Source organism: Caenorhabditis remanei, chromosome V, assembly GCF_010183535.1.
Source record: "Caenorhabditis remanei strain PX506 chromosome V, whole genome shotgun sequence".
Taxonomy (NCBI): Eukaryota; Metazoa; Nematoda; class Chromadorea; order Rhabditida; family Rhabditidae; genus Caenorhabditis; species Caenorhabditis remanei.
In genome coordinates, this window is record NC_071332.1 from 8,951,046 (window position 1) to 8,973,877 (window position 22,832).

General features: G+C 39.9%; 7 protein-coding genes across 7 annotated transcripts; 4 read left to right on the plus strand and 3 right to left on the minus strand.

The window, feature by feature from the left end:
• Positions 1–1,102: 1,102 nt before the first annotated feature.
• On the plus strand, positions 1,103–7,215 carry GCK72_018349 (uncharacterized protein; the record flags this gene model as incomplete). Its single annotated transcript, XM_053732502.1, has 8 exons — positions 1,103–1,271; positions 1,322–2,424; positions 2,473–3,328; positions 3,375–4,342; positions 4,393–5,975; positions 6,031–6,665; positions 6,742–7,025; positions 7,081–7,215. 8 exons carry the CDS (start codon positions 1,103–1,105, stop codon positions 7,213–7,215), a joined length of 5,733 nt encoding a protein of 1,910 aa, XP_053581415.1.
• Positions 7,216–7,714: 499 nt separating this feature from the next.
• GCK72_018350 (uncharacterized protein) lies at positions 7,715–8,256 on the plus strand (the record flags this gene model as incomplete). The annotated part of the gene is made up of 2 exons (XM_003114395.2): positions 7,715–7,878; positions 7,929–8,256. 2 exons carry the CDS (start codon positions 7,715–7,717, stop codon positions 8,254–8,256), a joined length of 492 nt encoding a protein of 163 aa, XP_003114443.2.
• A 376-nt stretch (positions 8,257–8,632) lies between these two features.
• GCK72_018351 (uncharacterized protein) lies at positions 8,633–8,974 on the minus strand (the record flags this gene model as incomplete). The annotated part of the gene is made up of 1 exon (XM_003114191.2): positions 8,633–8,974. One exon carries the CDS (start codon positions 8,972–8,974, stop codon positions 8,633–8,635), a length of 342 nt encoding a protein of 113 aa, XP_003114239.2.
• A 1,118-nt stretch (positions 8,975–10,092) lies between these two features.
• On the plus strand, positions 10,093–10,714 carry GCK72_018352 (uncharacterized protein; the record flags this gene model as incomplete). Its single annotated transcript, XM_003114393.2, has 2 exons — positions 10,093–10,100; positions 10,195–10,714. 2 exons carry the CDS (start codon positions 10,093–10,095, stop codon positions 10,712–10,714), a joined length of 528 nt encoding a protein of 175 aa, XP_003114441.2.
• Positions 10,715–11,472: 758 nt separating this feature from the next.
• Positions 11,473–22,442, plus strand: GCK72_018353 (uncharacterized protein; the record flags this gene model as incomplete). The annotated part of the gene is made up of 27 exons (XM_053732503.1): positions 11,473–11,589; positions 12,376–12,507; positions 12,553–12,662; positions 12,708–13,240; positions 13,283–13,629; positions 13,677–13,863; positions 13,913–14,290; positions 14,334–14,927; positions 14,978–15,259; positions 15,310–15,518; positions 15,573–16,470; positions 16,520–16,722; positions 16,766–17,641; positions 17,689–17,794; positions 17,842–18,103; positions 18,148–18,786; positions 18,833–19,238; positions 19,291–19,492; positions 19,542–19,773; positions 19,823–19,983; positions 20,036–20,785; positions 20,833–21,158; positions 21,208–21,277; positions 21,325–21,545; positions 21,593–21,902; positions 21,948–22,085; positions 22,138–22,442. The coding sequence occupies 27 exons, from the start codon at positions 11,473–11,475 to the stop codon at positions 22,440–22,442; spliced, it is 8,994 nt and encodes a 2,997-aa protein (XP_053581416.1).
• Positions 11,700–12,166, minus strand: GCK72_018354 (uncharacterized protein; the record flags this gene model as incomplete). Its single annotated transcript, XM_003114100.1, has 3 exons — positions 11,700–11,789; positions 11,837–12,046; positions 12,095–12,166. The coding sequence occupies 3 exons, from the start codon at positions 12,164–12,166 to the stop codon at positions 11,700–11,702; spliced, it is 372 nt and encodes a 123-aa protein (XP_003114148.1).
• Positions 22,443–22,452: 10 nt separating the features above from the next.
• Positions 22,453–22,723, minus strand: GCK72_018355 (uncharacterized protein; the record flags this gene model as incomplete). The annotated part of the gene is made up of 2 exons (XM_053732504.1): positions 22,453–22,608; positions 22,655–22,723. 2 exons carry the CDS (start codon positions 22,721–22,723, stop codon positions 22,453–22,455), a joined length of 225 nt encoding a protein of 74 aa, XP_053581417.1.
• Between the last annotated feature and the right edge of the window lie 109 nt (positions 22,724–22,832).

Sequence of the window (22,832 nt, forward strand, 5' to 3'; positions counted from 1 at the left end):
CAGAACATCTCTTCGTCTCTCAAAATTACACACTCTCTTGCCTTTTCAAAGTTTGTTTTGGGCGCAGCGCCAAAAACAGGGTGTTCTTGGAGATTTGGTGGGAATTTCGCTAATTAGCGCGCTAAACGGTTGACTACGTTTATGAAAGTTCTTCTTTTTCTTCGAACAAGCTCTCGTCTACCTTCTAATCGGGGCTTCTGCGATGTTTCTTCTTTTTTCACACTTTTTTGAAAGCTTTGCTTTTTATTAGCTTTAATCAAGTAGTCCTAGCTGAAGATAGTCTCTGTCCCTTCTTTAAAACTCCCATACTCTTTATCGCCCTTCAGTTTTTTTCTCAGTGTCGTTAATTGCATAAGAGCATCGCTATATTTCTCGCTGTCGCCGCGCCAAAGTTTGCGTGTTCCTTGTGTTGACGTCTTTTCAGTGAACGAAAACCATGACATATTGAGGAGTGTTTTGACTTAACAACTACTCTCACGAGCTGGCTTTTTAGTGACATTCGCTAGTTTTTTGGTTGATTTAAAAATAAATCTATATTCTGCAACGTTCAGAAATAGCTGTGACATACGTTTGAAAGTTTCGACAGATTTATCAGACCTTTCGAATTGTCATCATGGAAAACAATGACTGAAATTCAGGTGTCTTCTTGCTTTTATTTTCACGCAACTGCGAGCACCGACTTCGATTCTCTGTAGTTTAGCATTGGTTTTCATATTTTCCTTAAATAGCTAAACTCGACGTTTACACTCGTTCCAAATTCTCCTCATTGTTTTTTTCAAGAGACTTGTTTATACTCTTCTGAGTTTCACAACTTTGATGGTGTTTGATTCCTGCCAGTCAATCATGAGTTTCAACAACAATAGAGACCGTCTTTTTGTCGATATAGGTTTTCCGAACACCGCTTTTACATTTATTCAAATATCATTGTGTGATAAATTCGCGGGCACTTTTTCTTCCCCCTGCTGACATGCTGCTAGTGCTTCGAAAAATAGAATTGATTTTCAGCGAATACCTTCTCTTCCTTCAATCAACTCACCTCTTCTTCATTGCAGCCATTATTTCTTATTATATACTGTAGCTGATATTTTTAAGCAGAATAAAAATGGTGAGTCGGAAGCGGAGAGAATATAGGACTAGAACCACTCTTCTTGAGAGCGATTCGGAAGATGACGTCTCGTCGTCTGGGTCAGCCACCGAAGCCGAGGATCTGGAGGAAGACATCGACATGGAAGACCTCGACACTACTGAGCTGGAGAATGTTCATAGTGATGGTAAGTTATTTTCTGTCTCAAACTTCAACATTCCTATTTTCATTCTTCAGAAGACTGCCTGGAAACGGAAGACGCTGACAAGAAGCGCGAGAAACACTTTTGCAAAGAGATTTGGCAACTTAAGAAGCTACCGTATAGTGCAGAGCTCGAAGAGCAAGCCAATCGCCACTTCCAAATGATCAAGAAGGGACTCGCAGAATCGATTCTCCTGAATGATGCTGCGACTGGATTTTGCCACTGGACGATGGAGCTCGACAAGTATATAGACTTCTATGGTCGTCGGTTTTCCAAAGAAGAGCACATCCAATTGATTCGCATCTTCCTTCCGCTTGTCAAAAAAGGAGCAATTTTCCGCAATGTGAAAATCGCGATGCGCACATTGTACACTCTACTTTGTAAGAAGGACTTTCTGACTCGCGAAGATTTGGTGATCGAGTGGCGACCATTGATGGAGCTCTACGTTGAAGTCACGTTCAAGAATCTGGAGGAAGACGGTCTGTTTCTGATGCCAGACGGATTCCGATCAGATTTGCACACGCTGATATTCTACGCTCGTCCCTACTTCTCGGATGAATCAGTTCAAGAACTCCTCGATGAAGTCAGACCGTTCATGTGCATTTGGGATGAATCGTGCCTTCGATATTGGAAACTGATGGATTTGTTCCTGTGCACTTCCTTACCAGTAGAGAAGCAGCTTACACATGGATCTGCTATTTGGCTCGATGAAGCATGGTATTGGTATGAACAAATCACGAACAATTCATTATTCGAAACACAAGCCATCAAAATGTTTGCAAGATTATCTGTCGAATGTCCCGGACACATTGACTGGACGGACAAGCTGGATCTCATTTTCAGTCGTCTTCTGAGAGCTCTGCGTCTTGGACATGTCACCGGACTTTGCCAAATTTTCAATCAGGAATACGGATCCATCTGGCTAGTTTTCATGATAGGAACAAAATCACACGAAAAGCTGATGAGTCACCTACGTGATTTGTTCAATCAAGTCGAATCATTCTTGCACCCTTCGAACAATGGACTCCATACGCAACACATTATGGTTCTTCTCTCCAAACTGCTTTCGAATACACTCCTTCGGTTAAAAAGAGAACGATCTGAAAAATCGCAGAGTCGTACCAGAACATTGACAAAGGTATAAGCTGTGAAAAATTTATGCACATTAATTTCAATTGTATTTCAGATCCCCGATGAAATGCGACTGACACAAGCGCATCTCGACGAGCTGGTCAACATGCTGCTTCCAAGTCTCAAGCTCATTGCGTTCACAAAAACATGCAAGGAACTCGTCAGTCCTGCATTCAGATCTGCATGTCTGTTATGTCCCAAGATCATCCTTCCGGTCGTTCTTGAAATGGTCTATCCGGCACTTGAAACGTTGGTCGAACCACATCGTCTTCTTCAAACTCTCGGAACTCTTCTTGGTGTTTTGATTCCATTGGTGAAAGACGAGCCGGATGAAAACGGAAAAACTTATCGAAGCCATGTTATTACGATACTCAATTCGTTGCTACCTGGCCTCGATTGTAATGATATCAGCAAATGTATGGTCACATATCAAATCATCGGAGTTATTGTGAATATGATTCCAATTGTTGATTGCTCAGAAGCAGTTCATGTTCGATGTGATCTCAGTGAGGACGAAAAAGATCTTTGTTCAGCGACGGCTAGCTTTGATTCGCTCATCTCTATGCTTATGGATCGAATGTTTGACATGTTGATTGCTGTTGGTCAAACAGCTAGTACAACCAGCACACATGGATCTATCTCAGCTAAAACTGGAAATAACATTGAGGATCAGATCTTCCACCGAGGGACTCTATCAGTCTTCAAAGGAATCTGTAGAAACAGTAGCACAGAGCTGTTCAATATTGCTGTTAACAAGTTATACAATGTCGCATGTGAGCATGTGTTCGATAGTCGAATTGCCAACGACGTGATCGGAGATATGATTCAAGTGGCTTGCAAATTCCATCCCGACATCGCCTTCCAGAAGTTCTTCAAGCTTGTTATCTCCAAGTTACAGGGATGTATTACTCGTGAGTTTTACTGATTTGTATATTCTTCATTATCTCTTTATTGCAGCTGAGTTCTACACGGATGAAAAAGTTGAGTTTGGAACTCTTTGGTGGATCTCGATTGCCTCTAGAATGATCAAAGTGCATCCAAAACTTCTTCTGGATAACTGGCACATGGTTGAAACTCTCATGGATCTTGTAATGCCCATAAAGAAGTGTACCACGGCTACTGAAAAGGCGCTCAACGTTCTCGACAACCTTCTTGATCAATTGACATCTATTCAAATCAATTCTCTCGTCGAGCGGCGAAAAATGTATGATCTCCCAACAGATCAATTCTTGGCGATCAGACATTGGGCAGCTCCCGTAGAGAAGAAGAACTGGAATCCAGAGTGGATCATTCCCACCCAAGAATCTATTGATCGATCAACACAACTTCTGAGAAAATGGTTGATACCAACTATTGATGCATTGAATGCTCCTACCGGAATTCCCAAGAAGGAAATGCTTCATCGCCTTTACCTAATCAGAAGTGCACTCCTTGGATCATGTTTCTCATTGCCTCTTCTTGAGGGAAAGATCATTCCACTTGCCGACTCGCACATTATTACTCCTGAAGACGAAATGATGACAATTGTGAAACCGAAAGGAACCCCCGAAATCTCAATTGATGGGAAAAATGTGCGAAAGATAATCCTTGACTGCACAATTGGCTTGATCAATTGGCTTCTAGAGCACAATCCGGATGACGTAAAATCCCTTCAAGAAGCTGTTTCAATTCTCAGAAGTCTGCCACTCAATCGTGGATACACCAAAGAATTGTACAACACGTCATCAACTAGTTATCGTGTCACCAAAACAATGCTCTGCGACAAGTTGGCTGGAAATCGTAGTAATATCGAGATGATTGTGGAGGAGTACGTCATGTTATTGCATCGCAAGCGTGTCGCTCACACGCAAGGATGGCATTATAACGAACACCACAAGCTTCTCCAGGATACGTTGTTGAAAGTAGCCACAAGTACATACAGCGAGGTGAGTTATTCAAACTTTGCAAGCTCTTTGAAATTTCAGTTTATTTTCAGAACCGTGCTAAAGCCCAGGCAATTCTTCTCGGCAAACTGAGAGAGCATCCATACTCATACAAGCGAATCGTTAATGACATTCTTGCATTTTTAGAACCTGGAAACGATGTGACTCATGAGCAGCTGAAAGGAGCTTTATATTTGCTTATTGACGGCAAGAAGCAGTCGTTGATGCTTCGTATGGAATTCGAACAACAGTCGAAAATGTGGCCTGCGCTCGTCAAAGTTCAGCACAGCGAGAAGCCATCGATCATTGCTCTTCTCGAAACGGCTCAGAACATGATCGTCGATAACTATGAGAGTTATCGTCTCAAATACGAGTGGGAACCGGAAAACGTGGAAGCTGCATGGAAGCTGTTGAAAGCGGCTGATGAAGGATCTCCTTTGCACAACGCCGAAATGCTTCGTGGACCGACGAAAGAGGAACTCGCCAAATACAAAGATTTGCTTACGGAAAAGTACGAGAAGTCAAAGTCTAATTACTTCTCGTTGATCGAACAACTATTTTCTCTCGCTAATGACCCAACTCTTCACTGGCGCCCACTTGATATGGCTTACTCGATGCTGTCAATGCAAGTTCGACGGGACTGCCCTCTTCCGGATAATGTTGTGAAGATGTTTGTACGGCTTCTTATCAACGATACAGTCAAGACCAGAAGAATCGCATCTGCCGTTGTTGCTTCGTGGTTGAAGATGACAAAACCGAAAGCAGTCAAGCGAGAATATGTAATTCCATACAAGGCACCAAACACTTCGGTTGGGGCTAAACATCCTATTCCATATGGCTTCCGAACGGACAACCGTTGCATGATGTACGAAGAAGAAAAGTTGCCGAAAACTGATGAAGAATGGGATGCATTCCAGTTCTGTTGCAAACAAAACTGGGGATCCTACACGTGGCCTGCAAAACTGACGACATACGCTCCATTGAAAGAGCAGAAGGCTATCGACAGAAGCTTTGATGAGTTTAGTGAAGTTGAGAAGTATATTGTGGAAACATTCCAAGATGAAAAATTCATGACTCGTTTCCGCGAACTTTTCTCCATCGAGATGAAGAAGGAAGATGAATTGTTCAATGCAGTTCACTTCTCTTTGTTCCAAGGGCTCTTCAGATGCTACGGAGATGTTTTGACTCACGCATTCCGCACCCAGTTGGAGATTCTACTTGCAAGTGCCAAAGAATATGAACAGAAACTGGCAGCTGAAATTACAGCAGGATTGATCAATGGCTCGAAGCTCTGGAAATACGAGAAACAGCGGAAGTTGTGGAATTGGCTCGATCCTCTTCTCACCAAAACCTTTGAAATCATGAAGGAGGATGGACTACGCAATTGGGGAGTCGCCATCGCCACAGTTTGTGGTTGCTCTGAAGCTCGGATGCTGAAACCACTACTCGATCTGCTCTTCAAATTGGTGGAACGACCAACAGACAATGCATATGCTGCAAGTAGCAGGATGTTCCTTGTGCAATCAGCTTTGTGTCAATTTGAATGGAGAGGCGTTGAATTGTGGAACAAACTAGTAGACATGATGAAAGGATCTTTGGTACAACCGTTCGCTAACTTGAGAGATCGCGTTGCCATGTAAGTTGTCTGATCTTTCGTTTTTTTTAAATTGTAAACATATACCTACTTTCAGCTCTCTCGTCTCCGCTACTTGGTACGATCTCCCAGCAGTTAATGTTGACCCCTCGCTCCCGAAACGTCTGCAACCACCACGAATCGCTGATATTTCAGCCCTCTACAAGGACTTACTGGGAACTTGCTGGGACGAAGTACGATTGGTTCGCGATGCCGATTCCTCCAATGGTGTGAATGGTACAGCGAATGGGTTGTCTTCTTTGTCTGTTCCGACTAATGGGCTCAATGGAGAGACTATGACTCATTCTGCATCAAGTGCATCACTGGCAGAGGTATCCGAAGTAAAGAAGCAAGCTCGCCTCACCCTTCGTGCAGTAATCTCGTTTGTCTTCAACACTTGCAATCAGTCTTATGATGCGTATCCACCATCATTCATCGAACTGCTTCCACTTTGGTGTCATTATTCTAATGATGTTGGTGATGAGGAGCTTCAAAAGACTTGTTCCTCGTTGTGCATCACACAAATGGAAGCGATTTACATTTCACCTGAAAACGCTCCAGAAGTTATTCGCCAGTTCCAGCAAATTCTCTCCTCGCCGTGTTGGTGGAAAGCAAAAGTAGCAGCATTGAAGATGATTCGAATGTTGGTTTTCTCAAATCGATATGTCTTCAGAATACATCGTGATGATATTGGTAAGTGATCTTCTTACATAAAACTGTTCAGAGAGACTCACTCAATGGCTGAATTTCTTGAAAAATAAATTTTCAGGAATGATCCTCGTCAATTCCCTGAATGACAGTCAAATTGAAGTTCGTGAACGAGCCGCAGACGCATTGAGCACACTTCTTCAATCCAAATTCTTTGAAACGACATCTGAACTTATCAACAAGTTCTGTACTGCTGCACACTCAAAAGATCTTATTCAATCGCATGGGGGAGTCCTTGGACTGTCGGCTATCATCTTGGCCTTCCCATACTCGGTGCCAACTCTTCTTCCAGGAGTTCTGATGACAATTTGTAAATTTGCCACAGATAAGAATGCAACGATTCGAGTGAGTTTCACTATTGCAGTATAGAATTGTATTTTCTTATCTTAACTCAATTTAGGACGCTGTCAAACGCACACTGTCGGAATTCAAGCGCACTCATCAAGATTCGTGGCGTGAGCATGAACAACAATTCAATGAGGATCAGCTGATGGTGCTTCGCGACTTGCTCATTTCTCCCAACTACTACGTCTAGAATTTCGTCGGATAGTAACATTTCGTAGCGCTGTGTTGTGTGTACGTATCTCCGAATGCTTTATCATTTCGCATTTCACCGGTTTTTTCCTATTTCTAATGTTTCATACTCATTTTTGTTCCATTTTAAAACGGTGTTCTCCTCCCCTTTTCCCCATGAAACCTCAATTTGTTCCCCGTCCTATTTATTCATCTTGCCCCGAGTATTCACATTGTTCCCCGCCCTCCTTTCTTAAAGTTTCGGTCTGTACAGTATCTGTACATCATCATCGTATTTTTGCCAACTGTTATCCCATTGCCCTTTCGGATATTTGTTTTTACCCCTTTTAATCCTATTTATCAATTTCATAAGATTGAACAACTGCGCCGAATGAATGAAATTTTAAGATTGTATTTTCCTGATTTTGGTTTGAGACATTTGTATTCGTAAAGTCCGATTTCAAATTCTTGAAAAGACTTCATTCGCGACTCGTATTCTGATCTTAATTCATTCAGCAAACATGGAGAGAAGTACTCGTGCGTGGATGTCAATCGTCGTGGTTCAAGCGATGGGAAGTGTATGGATGTGTTATGCTAAACAAAAAGCAGCATCTCACTACATATCAACACTACCTGCACTTTCTAGAGCACACGCTCTTCCACTCGCTCTTCTTTGTATCTTGAGGTGAGAGTTTCTAAACAAATTATTTTGAAATTCATTTATATTTGTTTCAGAATCGTTCTCATTTTCGATTTTCGAAATGTCTCGGTCCACGTGGCCCACATTCTTCTGTCCATAATAACTGCTATCCATACAATGTCGGAAGTCTTCTACTATCAAGCGATGTCATATGGAATCGTCACCGTCACAGAAGTCACTCTCAACTGCTTTTCGGTCGTCGTCATGCTCTGCTTCATACTCTCATCATCATTCAATTCGTCGGAATCCGATGGAAACGGAAAAAGACCAAGAAAAGTGATCGCGAAGCATTACATGGAAGCGGAGATGTTGACACCGGACGAGGATGACGAATTGGTTCAAGCATACAAAAAGTGGAAGTAAATGATAACTCTTTTTCTCTTTTTTCTGTTGATAATTTATCATACTTTCAAAATGTAGTCAATTATCCTCAAGTTCTGTAACTTTAGTCATAATATTGCCATAATTTCTGTCGGAAAATCTCTGGATTAGTAAAATGATCTCTATAAGATAACAATTGCTTTAAAAAATGAAAGTAAATATTTAAATAAATTTTTTTTTTTGAAAAAAAAATCTGCTCTTCCCTTCTTGATCCGAAAATTCTAGAACAAAATACTCAAATGAACAGCTTAAATAATAAACGAATAATCTTTTTGTCGAATAGTTTTATTTCGAGAAGAAGTAGATATTTTTATCAATTTTTGGAAAGTTTCGTTCGTTGAAGCAGAATGAAGATGATCTACTTTCTTCCATACGTGTAATAGTAATATGGATAAGTGTAGTAGTACATTGGTTGAGCAGCCACAGTTCCAGTTGTCTGAACATTTCCAGATTGATCTCTCTGTACTGATGAATACTGTTGATTTCCTTGAGCATATTGGGTCTGTTGGTACTGCTGTGGTTGTTGTTGTTGAGCATAAGTTTGTTGGTATGATGCATCATTTTGAGTAGTTCCAACAGTTGGATAATAGTAATAATATGGAGTATAATAGCTCGTTGGATAATAATAATACTGAGCAGAAGCTACAGCAAGGAGGGAGAACAAGGCAAGGAGACTGAAAATTAATGGTTTTGTTGGCATGAAAGTCAATTTGGTTTTGATTCTATGCAGGGCGTTATTTTCAAATAGTTTGTCAAATCATCTACCGTAACCGTAGTACATATAAGACTTAAGGTTGTTTCGGTATTACGAGAAGAGCTAGTCCAGAAAAAAAACCTTAAAATCAGACTTACGTGTTCATTTTCGTTCGGTCGGAGTGAGTAGAAATTGTGTTTTCTGATCTCTTAACTCTTCCTTTTATACCATTTCCCAATGACCGAACAACCACTAACTCCCTTCATCTACTCCAAAAATCACCTAAAAAACTACAACAGTGTGTTTTCCCTACCCATTTGAACTTCACACAAAGTAAATGTGCAAACTTAAATAGGAGAAGGAAGAGAAAATAGAAAAATGAATGACTGAAATTCTGCAAATTCTGTCAATGTTCTATCTTCTTGTCACTTGTCAACAACACTGTTCTGTGTGCTCCCAACACCCGAAATACGCATATACCATCTTTTTACAATTATTTACTTTTTCACAGAAACAGTCAGTTACTAACAAACATAGAATGTAGTGTTTACCTGTGGTCTTTCTTCTGATTTCCTTCTAAATCATCGAAAAGAAATGGCATTGAATTGATGATTCAGTTCAGAAGAGTTTTGGAGACAACACACCAGAAATATGATCTACCGTATTGTTTATATTCCCAACTGACTCATTGTTATGTAACTATAATTTGATATGAATCTCCTCTATCCCAGAGGTATTGCACTTTTATTAATAAAACCATCAATTAATCTTGATCATTATCATCATCCTTATCAAAATGAACCGTTTTAGCCACCGCCGCCACCTGCCATTCATTGTGAAGTCCTTTTCAATGCAAACAAACCTTTTTCTCTGAATCTCTTCGGAGCCAACACTATTTCTTCTCATTTCGCTTGACCTCGAGTTTGCTCAGTAACTCGAAGAAACTTTGGCATGGGGAGAGGCAAGGAATGAAAGAAAAACATACAATCGTAGAGGGTTTTTTCTCAGTTTTTTGGAATGCTACCCGATGACAGTGAGAGGTAGACCCACCCATTGAATTGAGGTATAAAAATGAGCAAAGGGAAAGGTTTCTTCACCATTTCTACAATCTACAGTCGAACGAAATGAACACGTAAGTTTTACAGTGTGAGAGATTTCATTGATTCGGTCTGGAACTAAACTCTTTTCTGAACTTTTCAATGACTATAATATGTTTTTATTTTCAGCCTGCTCGCCTTGTTCTCCCTCCTCGCTGTCGCTTCTGCCCAATACTTGTATTATCCAACAAGTTATTACACTCCATATTATTACTACTATCCAACTGCTGCTGTCGTCGGAACCGCTGGAGTTACTCAACAAACCCAAAACGACGGATCTTCCCAACAAGCAACATACGGTCAACAACAACCACAACAACAACAACAACAATATGCCCAACAAGGAACTCAACAACAACAATACTATCCACAACAGCAGACTCAACAAGGACAACAACAACAAACTCTTCAATACCAACAAGGAGTTCAACAGCAGCCAGTGCAATACGATCAATCTGGAAATGCTCAACAAGTACATTATGATCAACCAGCCAACAATCAACAACAACAGCAACAATACACTGTTCAACGTGATCAATCTGGAAATGCTCAACAACAACAAGGAGGTCAGACAACTGGAACAGTGGCTGCTCAACCAATGTATTACTACTACACTTCTCCATATTATTACTATTATGGAAGAAAGTAGACCAACAGTATTACAAAGCTTGCCTTTTATCAATCCCTCGATTTGTTTCAATGATACGATTTCATTCCTTTCACTGCCCTCCTTATAACGAACGAAAATCCAAAAAAAACATGAATAAATGGTTCTAAAGCAAAATAATTTATTGTGTATAATGTACCAAAAGAGATCACAGATTGAAAATCCTCATCTCTTCAGACGAGAATCCCAATTCAAACTGGATTCACTCATTTCTCGGGGCGCTGAAAATAAAGTGCACATCCCACTTTGACCTAAAAATTTGAATGAATTGCGGATAATGCAGTTGAATGAATGGGACCTTCTAAAAACGTCTAACTACATATATCTTTCAGATTCAGAAATCTCAGGTTTATAATACAAAACCTTCACCTATCCAATGAATTACTCTTTCCCTCTATTCCCCAATCGTAGGTGTTCTCTTACGTAAACGATTCACCTGTCTATAAACACTTCTTCACAATTCCTCGTTTCAATTTCTCATTGGGTATCAATAACATAAACAATTCATCCGATTGCTCCCATCTCCTCCCACACAACCAATCTTCTGATTCATTCGCCTCCATAGCACAGCTATGATACCCAAATTGAAGCTATTTCTCCTGTTATTTTTTGGTTTACTACGATTCATTTCTTGTATTGATTATGAAGAAGTGCAAATTGAAGATGCTCATGAAACACGGTATTCGTTTTTTTTAAAATCAAACTTATCACGGCAGAAAACTTTTAGATCTCGAATTCTTATGGTTGACGGAAATGTGTGGTTACATGCGGGAAGAGACAGAAACATAACGTTCAAGACAAATGGAGCTGGAAAGATCTACGTGGATGACACTGATGTTTCCAGACTTCCAGATGTTGTAAGTTTCTTAGTTTTGTAGGAAAATAAGAACAATAAAATAAAAGTTTATTCAAAACTTCATAGCGACTCCTTTGCAAACTTGAGATCTCATGGTAGGCTGACAAGGGCCTATGCCGCGGGTTTCTTTGCAGCTTCCACTTCAATGAACTTGATGAGGTCGGCACGTTCATCAGCTTTCTTCAGACCGGCGAATACCATCTGAAATATTCTGCCGTTATGAGAATAGATCTGAATTTTGTCATTACCTTAGTTCCTGGAATGTACTTCTTCGGATCAGCCAAATACTCGAACAAAGTCTGTCGATCCCAGACGACTCCTTTATTCTTGTTGGCAGCAGAATAGTCAAATCCGGCCACTTGCCCAGATTGTCTTCCGATGACTCCATTCAACGTTGGTCCTGTCTTCGTTTGCAATGAGTTGACTACGTGGCATTGCTCGCAACGTTGTTTGAAGATCTGAAAACCTCAAACTTAAGAGACGAAGAGAGCATATAAATGAGTTACCTTCTTTCCTTTCTCATAGTCGCCTTCTGGAATTGCTCCTCCGGATGCCGAATCAGACTTCTTCTTGCCCATGTTTCAAGAACTGATTGAATTGATAGGCGGTCAGAAACACTGCAGCATTGGCACGTGGAAGAAAAAAAATGGAGCGGCACAGTCACGTTGAAAATTATTTCAAGTGATCGTCTTATTTGAAAAAAGAAACTGAAAGGTTTACGTAGAAAAAAAATTAACTGAAAAAATAATTTTTTTTGAAATTATGTAGTGAATGAACACGATTCCAGGCATCATTCACTCAACTTGTTGGACGAGTCGATAACCAAAATCAGATGTTTCTCTCACTGAAAAGCCGTCAAGATACTCAAAACTCTGCAATGAGAGTTGTCTTGAACTCGGCAAAGCACTATTTGGTTGCTGTAAGTTTCAAAGAATTCAGAAGCATTTAATTAGATTTATTTCAGCTTCGGAATCTCACAATGGATATGAATACTTTGAAAAAATGGAAGTTAGACAAAACTAATCGAGATGTGAGACGTCGTGGATTGTTGGTCAAAATGACAAGACAGATTATGTAAGTCGCTTCGAGCTATATTAGAAAGAGATTTCTCTTTTTCAGAAAGTTCGAGAAGTTACTCCAAATGAACTCGTGTGAACAGAGCAAATGCAAAAACGGAGGGACGTGTATCCCAGGATTCGGTCCTAAATTTACTTGCCTCTGTCCTCCTCATTTCACTGGTGTCTTGTGTGAATCTGATGTCGATGAATGTTCGATCTATAATGGTACTCTTGCGGGATGCCAGAATAATGGAACATGTATCAATAAACGAGGAGGATTCGATTGTCAGTGTCAATCTGGCTACCATGGACCTCTTTGTCAGTATCACATGTCAGCATGCTCAAAAACTTTCGAGTTGTGTGGCCCACATGGTCATTGTATTGAGAACATTGTTGATCCCGCCAGTGCTGCTTCCGGAGAAACCAACGCCTACAAATGTATTTGTGATTGGGGATTCAAAGTTTCAAGTGATAAGAACAATCCAACTTGCGTTGACGTTGATGAATGCGAATCTAATCCTTGCCATCCTGGAATCGATTGTATCAATTTACCTGGATCATTTATCTGTTCAGGATGCCCGGATGGTTATAAAAGTAAGTAGAACTTGGATTAACTTTCGAAATTCATCCTTTCAGAAGAAGGAAATGCTTGTGTTGATGTTGATGAATGTGTTGGAGAACGTAAAGTGTGCTCTCCACTTGTGAAATGTCACAACACTATTGGCTCATACTTCTGCTCTGAATGTCCAGCTGGATATACTGGAAATGGAGAAACATGTACAAAGGAGGACAGTTGTGAAAACAATAAATGCCACAAACTTGCCACTTGCAAGGTAACGGATGACGGTTTCAGTGCTGTTGGAGGTTATACTTGCTACTGTCCCGATGGATATGTTGGAGATGGTATTGGAGAGGACGGGTGTACGAAAACAACCAATACTGTATGTCAGAATAATGAATGCGTCAATGGAGGAAAGTGCAGGGTAAGAACAGTGGGAGTAGACCAACTGTATAATCATTTGGATTACAGGCCATTAGTACAACAGAATATCAGTGTACTTGCGAAGCCGGCTTCTCTGGACAATTCTGTGAAAAGACATCTCCTTGTCAAACAAATCCGTGTTTGAATGGAGGAACATGCTCGGTTTATGATGATTTGGCTTACTGTGACTGTCCAGAACACTTCTTCGGACGAATTTGTGCGGAAGAGGAAGAGCGTAAGTTTACTTGGAGATTGAGTTGTTGAGAAGTAGTTCGAATTTTCAGATTGTGGTTCTCATTTCACTCATCCAAATGGTACCTACACATTCACTATGAAACCTAAAAACAAAACTTCATCTATTTGTGACTTCATCTTCAACATTCCTGCAGTCAACTCAGCAGTTCGAATCAACTTCACTTCGTTCGACCAGTTCACTCAAGAAGGATCCGGACCTACTGATTGTGCTACCACAGATGCCAACCTCACACTTTATGACGGTCCATCGGATACCTCACCCGAGTTCGCTACATTCTGTGGTGACTCACACAGTGTGCATGCTCCGCTCAGTGATACCCCGATTACAATGACGACAACTGGAGCAATGCTGAGATTCAGAGGAACTCAAGGAACATTCGGAATTGCATGGGAGACTGTCGAGAGGAGTAAGTTCATTCCGATACTGCGATAAAATAAAAATAATTTCAGAGTGTGGATTCCGAACATCCAAACCAGAGGGTATTTTATCAGTTCCACAAAACAAGCAAGACGTTGTCTGTGAATGGTTCATTTCTGCTCCAGGAGGGAAAATAATTGAAGTTACCATTCCACGAATTACAATGCATTCAAAGGAAGTTGAAAATTGTGATCAGAATTCTTTGGAAATCTATGATGGATATTCCACATATGATAGACATCGAATCCTCGAGACATGTTCTTCAACTCAAGAGCCTCAAATCGTTAAATCAACTGGTCCATTTTTATCTGTCTCTTTCGTCAGTAACATGCTTCAAAGTATCACTGGTCTTGAGACTATTCGTGGCTTCTCTCTGAATTACAAATTTGTAAGTCCTGATAGAGAATGCGGAGGGGATATCGATAATGTTGCTAGTGATTTCTCATTCTCCGGAGTTGTGGAGTCACCGAACTACGGTAGTTTGTATCCACCAAATATGGATTGTACATGGAAGATAAATGGAACATTGGGTAATGACTCGTATAGTGCGGATATTGTGATGAAATTGACTTTCGATGAGTTTGACGTCAAATCTGGATTCAGTGCAACTGGACCAGCGATGCATTGTGAGTTATTTTTCAGTTTAGAAAAGAAATGACACACTGACCGAATTCAGATCGAACATTCCGTCGTTTGTATCCAATGAATGGTGATTTTGTGTTATCAAACGGAGGACTTTCCAGAGTTTATTCTCAATACAGACAGAGTATGCTTGACATGGGAACTTGCACAAATGATTACTTGAAAGTTCATGATGGAAATGGAGAATACATTCAAGGATTCTGTAATCCAAGACGGCCACCAAACACTCTGGTAGTTAATAATCCAGTAGCAGTTCTCACTTTCCATTCAGATGGAGTTGAACAAGGGAAAGGATTCAAAATCAAATATGAGATGTGTAAGATATTCAGAGGCCTTCAACAACATATCAAATAGTTTTATTTTCAGTCTGTCAGAAACAAGTCAAGGGTAACGGAACAATTCAAACTTGGAACTTCCCTCATGGAGGTTCAGCTGGAAAATGCACATATGTTATCGAAGCTCCGAGAACTCACGTCATTCATATCAGATTCTTGACAATTGGGTTGAGAGTATTGCCAATGTCCGAGTGTTTCTACGCAACAAAAGAATTGGATGCTTATGAAAACTATGTAGAGGTGAGAGAGATTTTTTGTTATGTCTCTCGTCTACGGTATTAATTTTCATTTCAGTTTTCCGGTGGCCGATCCGACAATATGTTCTTCAATCGTCGATATGTCTGTGCTCGCTATCCATTTGTTGAAGGAAATTGGATGTCTGTATCAGCATCTCGTCCACTCAAAATCACTGTTGGAAGTGATGGAAACTCATTATTCAAAGGATTGAGTATGGAATACAAGACTGCTGATGTAGGATGTGGTGGACTATTTTCTAGTATGACTGGTGTCATCACCTCTCCAAACTATCCCGAAAAGTATCAGCCTCATATGCATTGCGTCTATCAGATCTATGTTTCCTGGTCGAGAACCGTCAAACTCACATTTGACACTTTCGATTTGGAAGTAACTCCTGCAACAAGCTGTGAGTATGATCGTGTTGAGATCTATACCACGTACCACAATGAAACTGTTCATGGGGATTTGATCGGGAAATTCTGCGGAGCAATGATTCCACCTTCCGTATTCAGTACCACAAACACCATGGCTGTCGTTTTCGTTTCTGATCGATCAGTTGCTGGACCAGGATGGAGTGCCAAATTTGAAGCTGTGTCAAGGAAAACCACGTGTGATTTCACATTGACTGCACCAAGTGGAAGACTCGATTTCGATTCGGAACAAATGAAATATGAGAAATGTGTATATCACATTGCAGTTCATGATAACCAAAGAATCCTGTTGAAAATGGAGAATATGTCTTTGCCATGTGGAAAGAGTTCTTTATCATTCAGAAATGGTCCATCTGAAACATCTCCTCCGTTCTCTTCTTTGCCTCCAGAATCAGAAGTTTGTACTCCAACTGTCAATTACATGCCAGTTATTCGATCGTTCGGTAATCGTGTCACCGTAATTTTCAAGTCAATCAATTCTGTTGGATCATTTTTCAATTTGACTTATGAAACTATTGCAAGTGGTGAGTTTTTTGTTTATTATATGATTCAGACAAAAATGAATAAACTCAGGTTGTGGTGGACGTGCCGACGGTTTATCTGGTGTTATTTCGGCTCCACAATACCCACTTGGAGACAAAAAGAATTTGAAATGTGACTGGACAGTGGCTGTTGCTCTTGGAAACAAAGTTCGATTTGTAATAACAGCTCTCGATGATCTCAGATCCTCGGATTCTTCTGGTTTCTGCCCACTATTTGCGCCAAATCGACTTGACGTGAGAACCTATTTCATTGTGACATCGAAAAATTCAATTTCAGTTCTACAATTCCGCCCGTCAAGGAAATCTTCATTTGAAACGGTTCTGTGCCAAAGAATTAGCATCCGAGCCGATCACTTCAGATGACAATGAACTAATCATTAAATATGCCCAAGCTGGTGGATTTCAATCGAAGAAAATTTTCGGATTCTCTGGTCATTTCACAACTCTTTGTACTGGAATTGTATTGGATACTATCAATGGAAACATTCAAAGTCCCGGGTACCCGTATAATGCCTACAGTAATCAGTTCTGCACATGGACTATTCGAGTACCGAAAGGAAATCGTATTCTCGTCACAATGCATCATTTCTCAATTTCTCAACGAGCGTCATTCTACTCGAAAGAATGTCAAGTGGACATGCTGAAAGTAGATGATACTGACTTGGGAGAAGCTGAAGTTACATTCAAAAGTACTCAGTATAATACAACGATTTCGGTGAACAAATTCTGCGAGAAAGCTGTTCCGAGGACAATTCGATCGAAACACAATACAATGAAGTTTACCTACACTTCTCATTCGGATCCAACAAATCAATTCTGGTTGAGTTGGAGTACTATTGGTTGTTCCAGTGAAATTAATTCCCCACAACAATTGGTCATTACAAAAGAGCATATTGATCCAGAAGTAGACGAATTCGAATGCCAATATAAAATTCAGGCGCCAGTTGGAAAACAGATCAATCTCAGAGTCGAATCTCTTGATATTCTTCCGATTGGATCAGATTGCACTTACAAGAAAGATGCTATCTTCAATGGATTCGCCTTGTTTATGGGAAGTAGCAATGATTCAGGAGTTCCATTCCAAACATACTGCTCATCTATGAATCAACAGAATGTTTCATCACACACCAACGAGTTGTTCCTCCATTTCTCTGTGAGTAAATCGTTTCATTTTTTTATCTATCAGCGACTCATTTTCAGATAAATAAAGACCGTTTGAAAAATAATTTGTTCTTCAATGCTACCATCGAATTCATCGATATTCCAGCTGATTCTCCACAAGATACTTGTGGTGGAGTCATCAATCGTAAGTTCTCAAGCAGAATTCATTTCTACTTTTCCACTCATTTCCAGTGGAACGTGGAATCAAGAATACAACAATTGTATCCCCTGGCTACCCTGCTCCGTACCCAGTTGGAGTCAAGTGTCGTTGGTTGGTCAATGCTCCTCCAGGATATCATATCGAATACACAATTGAAGAGTATCATACTCCAAATTATCATGAAGATCGACAATCATTATCTCCATTCTCTTCGTATATTGGTACATCCAACTTCTCCTGCAAATGGCAGTTATCGTATAACGATGGAATGCTCACGTTCTACAATGGAAACTCGTAAGTTATTATTTTGAATATTTCTGTAATTGAGAAAATTTCAGATCAAAAGTAATGGCTTTTGAAAAAGTTTGTGAGGAATCAAGTACACCGAGGACCTTCGAAATGTATTCATCTCAATCTTTGATCACTTTCGATGGAGCAACAAGTTCTTTTGGTCAAAAAACTGGAGAAGGTGCACGTGAAAAGAATGGAATGCGGATCTCAATCAGACCTCGTTGTGGAGGAGTTGTACTTGCTGAATCTAAGCCTCAAGTGATTTCATTGTACCACGAAGGAGAAAATGTTTGTAATGTGACAATCAAAAAGAAGGATCCAGAAGATTCAGAAATCTTTCTTCGTCTGGAAGAGTATGCAAAGATCAATGCATCGTCACAGCATACGATTGATGATAAACTTGATATTTATGTCGGAGGAGTTTTGAAATACACGGAAATGCTGAAAGCGACAGATAACACGATGCAAGAATATGCAGCTGATGATGATATGATGATCAGTGTACAACATGCAAATGCTCCACATTCAGCTATCATTATTGTGAGTACTGATGAGAGAAATTGTGGAGGAGAAGTGAGACATTCTCAAGGAACCATCTATGCTCCAACAAGAAATTTGGATAAACCGTTCGATTGTGGATGGACAATTTCCAACAATATTGGAAACTCAGTGAAATTGAGTATTCTGTAAGTTTAAATACATTTTAAGAATATTTTCAGTTTACGTTTACAGAGATCACAACTTGAAGTCATCCCCCAACTGCACTGACTCTTACATTGAAGTACGCGAGACGAATTCATCTGGAAGACTTCTGAAACGGCAGTGTGACATCAGTGCCATTGATTCAACAGAATTTGAGGCTCAATCTCTTTTTGTCTTCTTGAGATATCGGCCGGCTCCTGAAAACGGAGAAGAAGATGAACCAGATGTAGATCAACAAGATTCAAATAGTAGACCTCTTTTCAAGGCGAGATATGAGAAAGTGTCTGGAGGAAGAGTTAAGGGTCGTTTCGTGTCGAATCCTGTGATTGATCAGACGGAAACAATGGTTTGGACGTTGGATACAGGTGATGATACAGCTGGAATTATCCTGAAATGGACTGATTTTTATCTCCCTTCGTCGAACTCTTTCTTGAAGGTGAGTTTAACATTTTCAAAAGTTGCCATTTTATATCAAAAATGATTTTTAGATGTCGGAAGCAGCAGAAAATGAAGACTTGGAAGCCATTGGCTATGAAATAGTGCAGGGAGTTATGACACCTCCAGAATCATTTTTTGAGAACAAAGTGATAAGAGTTTATGGAAGATTGGAGAAGACTGATAGGTTCTCTTTCACTTGGTATGCAGTTCCGTTGAATTCAAAAAATTTGACAAATGTAACGAAAGAGAAAAGTAGGAACAATTCAAAGTTTGGGACTTTCCTCATGAGTTTATGTTACAGAAGTCTTCGACTGTGGTGGAGATCTCACTCCATCATACGACTGGGAGTCTTTCACCAATCCTCTTCCACCTGGTCAATCATATGGTTATGAAGAGAATCTCCACTGCAGATGGACTATTAACAGACCAATGTTTACTGGTATCGAGCTGAAATTTGATTATCTGGACCTGGAAAATGTACAGAACTGTGCATATGATTTTGTGACGTTCAGACTTCAGTACGAGGACGGACCGTGAGAGAATTCATTGTGCACCAAATAATTGTTTATGAAAAAGTTTCAGAGAAGAAGACGACGACGTGGACTTAACAAATGTCGCCAAACATTGTACACTGGCTCGTTCAAACCAAACTTTCAAATTCTCAGTGAATCGAGCTCTTCATATCCATTTTGTCACTGATCGTTCGAGACATGGAGTTGGATTTAAATTGAGCTACAGATTAAGTAAGTGTCTTTTATCGTAAATTGAATGAAGCTAAACTTGAGTCGTTTTCAGCATGTAACGCGTTTGAACACATCCGTCCAGGTGTATTCTTTGAACAAACTCTTAAAAGTCCTAACTACGAAGGAAAACTGGCACCAAGAGCATGGAACTGTCAATACTCATTAATCTTGGAATCAAATCGGAAAGTTTTTGTTCAAATCGTCGATTTGGATATTGAAGAAAAATCTCCATGTGAAGCAGACAATTTGTTAATAATTGGAGATCGATTCTCGGATCTCATCAATCCATATTCAAAAGCTGCCAAGTTATGTGGTCGTCTCGATCCAGGAGAACGTTCCAATTACACAAGTTCCCGTGGAAGACTATTTATGAAATTCAGCTCTTCAGCCTCAAGTCGAAGAGGATTCAAGTTGATTATGAAAGAAGAAATGACTGAATGTTCGTCTGGATTATTACACGTGGATGAGAATACACCGTCAAGAACTATCTACTCTCCAGAATTTCCACAGCGCATTCCGAATTCTGCTGAGTGTGATTATGTGATGACTGCTCCAAATGGTCATCGAATTATGCTCACATTCGATCCAGACAATTTTGATATTGATCTCACTGAAGAGAGTTGTGACAACTTTGACTATATAGAAGTACGTGATGGTCCATCCCAACATTCGAATCTCATTGGTAAATACTGTGGAAATAAACCACCATCCAGTATCTACTCAACCAATAACTTCTTGTACATGAGATTGCATACATCAGAATATGGAAGAAGTCGAAGATTTGTTGCCACTTTTGAAATTGGTGAGTTTTTGGGTTTTCACTTGATCGCATGTATTATATTATTTCAGCAAGTTGTGGAGGTACAATATTTGTTCAGGAGAACGTCACAACACATATCACAACTCCAAACTACCCTGATCCGTTCACTACTCCAATTCAATGTCAATGGAATGTGAGAAGTCCAAATACTCATATGATTGAGGCGAAAGTGGATCATCTCTGGCTATTCTATAATCAAAATTGTACTATGGAGAACTTGACGATTCGAGATGGAAATTCTACAGCCGATCTTCTTATCGGACCAGCTTGTGTAGCTAGACAAGCTCCAAATGGCTATACTCAAAGTGCATCGAATCAACTGACTGTTCAATTCTCTTCTAACTCAACTGTTTCGGTAAGTGAGGTTATTTTAAGAAGTTAGCACCCAAAGGTTGAAAATTTAGAGAGGAGGTCGTCAGTACTGTAGTCAGAAGAAGTGTGGATTCGATTTGGCTGTCAAACTGAGCAATCAAAGTAAGCGAAAGCATCAATCGAATAACATTAAATTAAAATACTTTTAGAATGTGGAGGTAAAATTACTTCTCTTTTTGGAAGCATATCACCACCTCAACGGGACGGAAAACTCTTGCCTCATGTGAGATGTATATGGGATTTCGAAGCAGTACCTGGAATGGTTTGGATGTTCACAGTCGACTTCTACGGAAAAGATTTGTATCGAAAAAGTGATCGATACAATGGTAGATTTTCACCGATTAGAAGAGAATGCTTCATGGATGCGGCGGTATTATCAATAGTCTCCATTAACAGCTTCTAAATTGAATAATTCAGATTATTGAAGGGTTCCCTCCCTACGATGGTGCACAAATGGGCAATCAGTTCTGTAAAAATAACTCTGTAATCTATTCGAGCACCGATATTTCTCGAGTTGTCTATGATGATAAATTCACAAGAGAAATGATGGCTCTGACTTTGGGGGATGAATCATATGATAATACATATTATTCTCCATTTTCCATTTCCTACTTCCAACAGCCAGCATCTAAAGAAAACAAAGGATGTACAATCAGAATTGAGAAGAATGAAACATTGGAATTCCATGCAGTTTCCAAACCGAACTCAGCAGGAGTGAAGGTTGATTGTAAGTCAGGAATAAGAAAAAAGTATTATTCTTTAAACTTTTCAGCCCTGTGCCACATTGCGATAATTAAACCAGTCAACTTTGAAAGTGTTTACATCAAAATAGAGAATTATTCCGTCAAAGAACAGTTGTTGAAAGATACTGCAATCTGTCTTGCATGGGGTGCTCATATCAAAATTAAATGTAAGTATCCTACTTTCTCACTTTGATTTATCTCTTTCTATTTGATTTCTAGCGGACGAACCGATTCCCTTGCTGAAAACGATTTGCGATGCGACACAGAGGAAAGAGAATGCAACTGAGATGATATATAATAATCCAAATATTGATATATATTTGTATCAATTATTCCGAGATCAAGAGTCACAAGAATTCAATCTGACGGTCGAATTTCACAAGTGTGGAGGAGTGATAACCACTCCTAATAACGGAGAAATCACGAGTCCAAATTTTGGAACTGGACAGAAATATCTTCCAGGATCGAAATGCCGATGGGTTCTCGAAGCACCAGCAGGTCAAGTTGTAAAGGTCAGACAATAAAAGAGAATATTTATTTTCCATAAAAACTGTAAGCACTTCCGTATCCCATTGGCCCATATCCACCATAGGAACCATATCCACCGTAACCACCTCCGTAACCGTATCCAAGACCGTAGGCCATCGGAGGATAACCTCCTGCTCCGTAATACATGGGACCTCCACCATACTGAAAACTTGGGACATTTACTGAAAGCTGAGAGAGAAATACTCACGAATTGTCCTGAAATCAGTGTACAGAGCGTTGCTAATAGAGCAAAAATCAGCAATTGTGTTGTGGTCATTATTGATGAAGAAGAACTGTTTGTTATTATGTAGTCATGTTACTTTTTATACGAGTACCTCAAGTACCTTCATTTAAAGCAACAACAACAACAACTCAAGTAGTCTCGA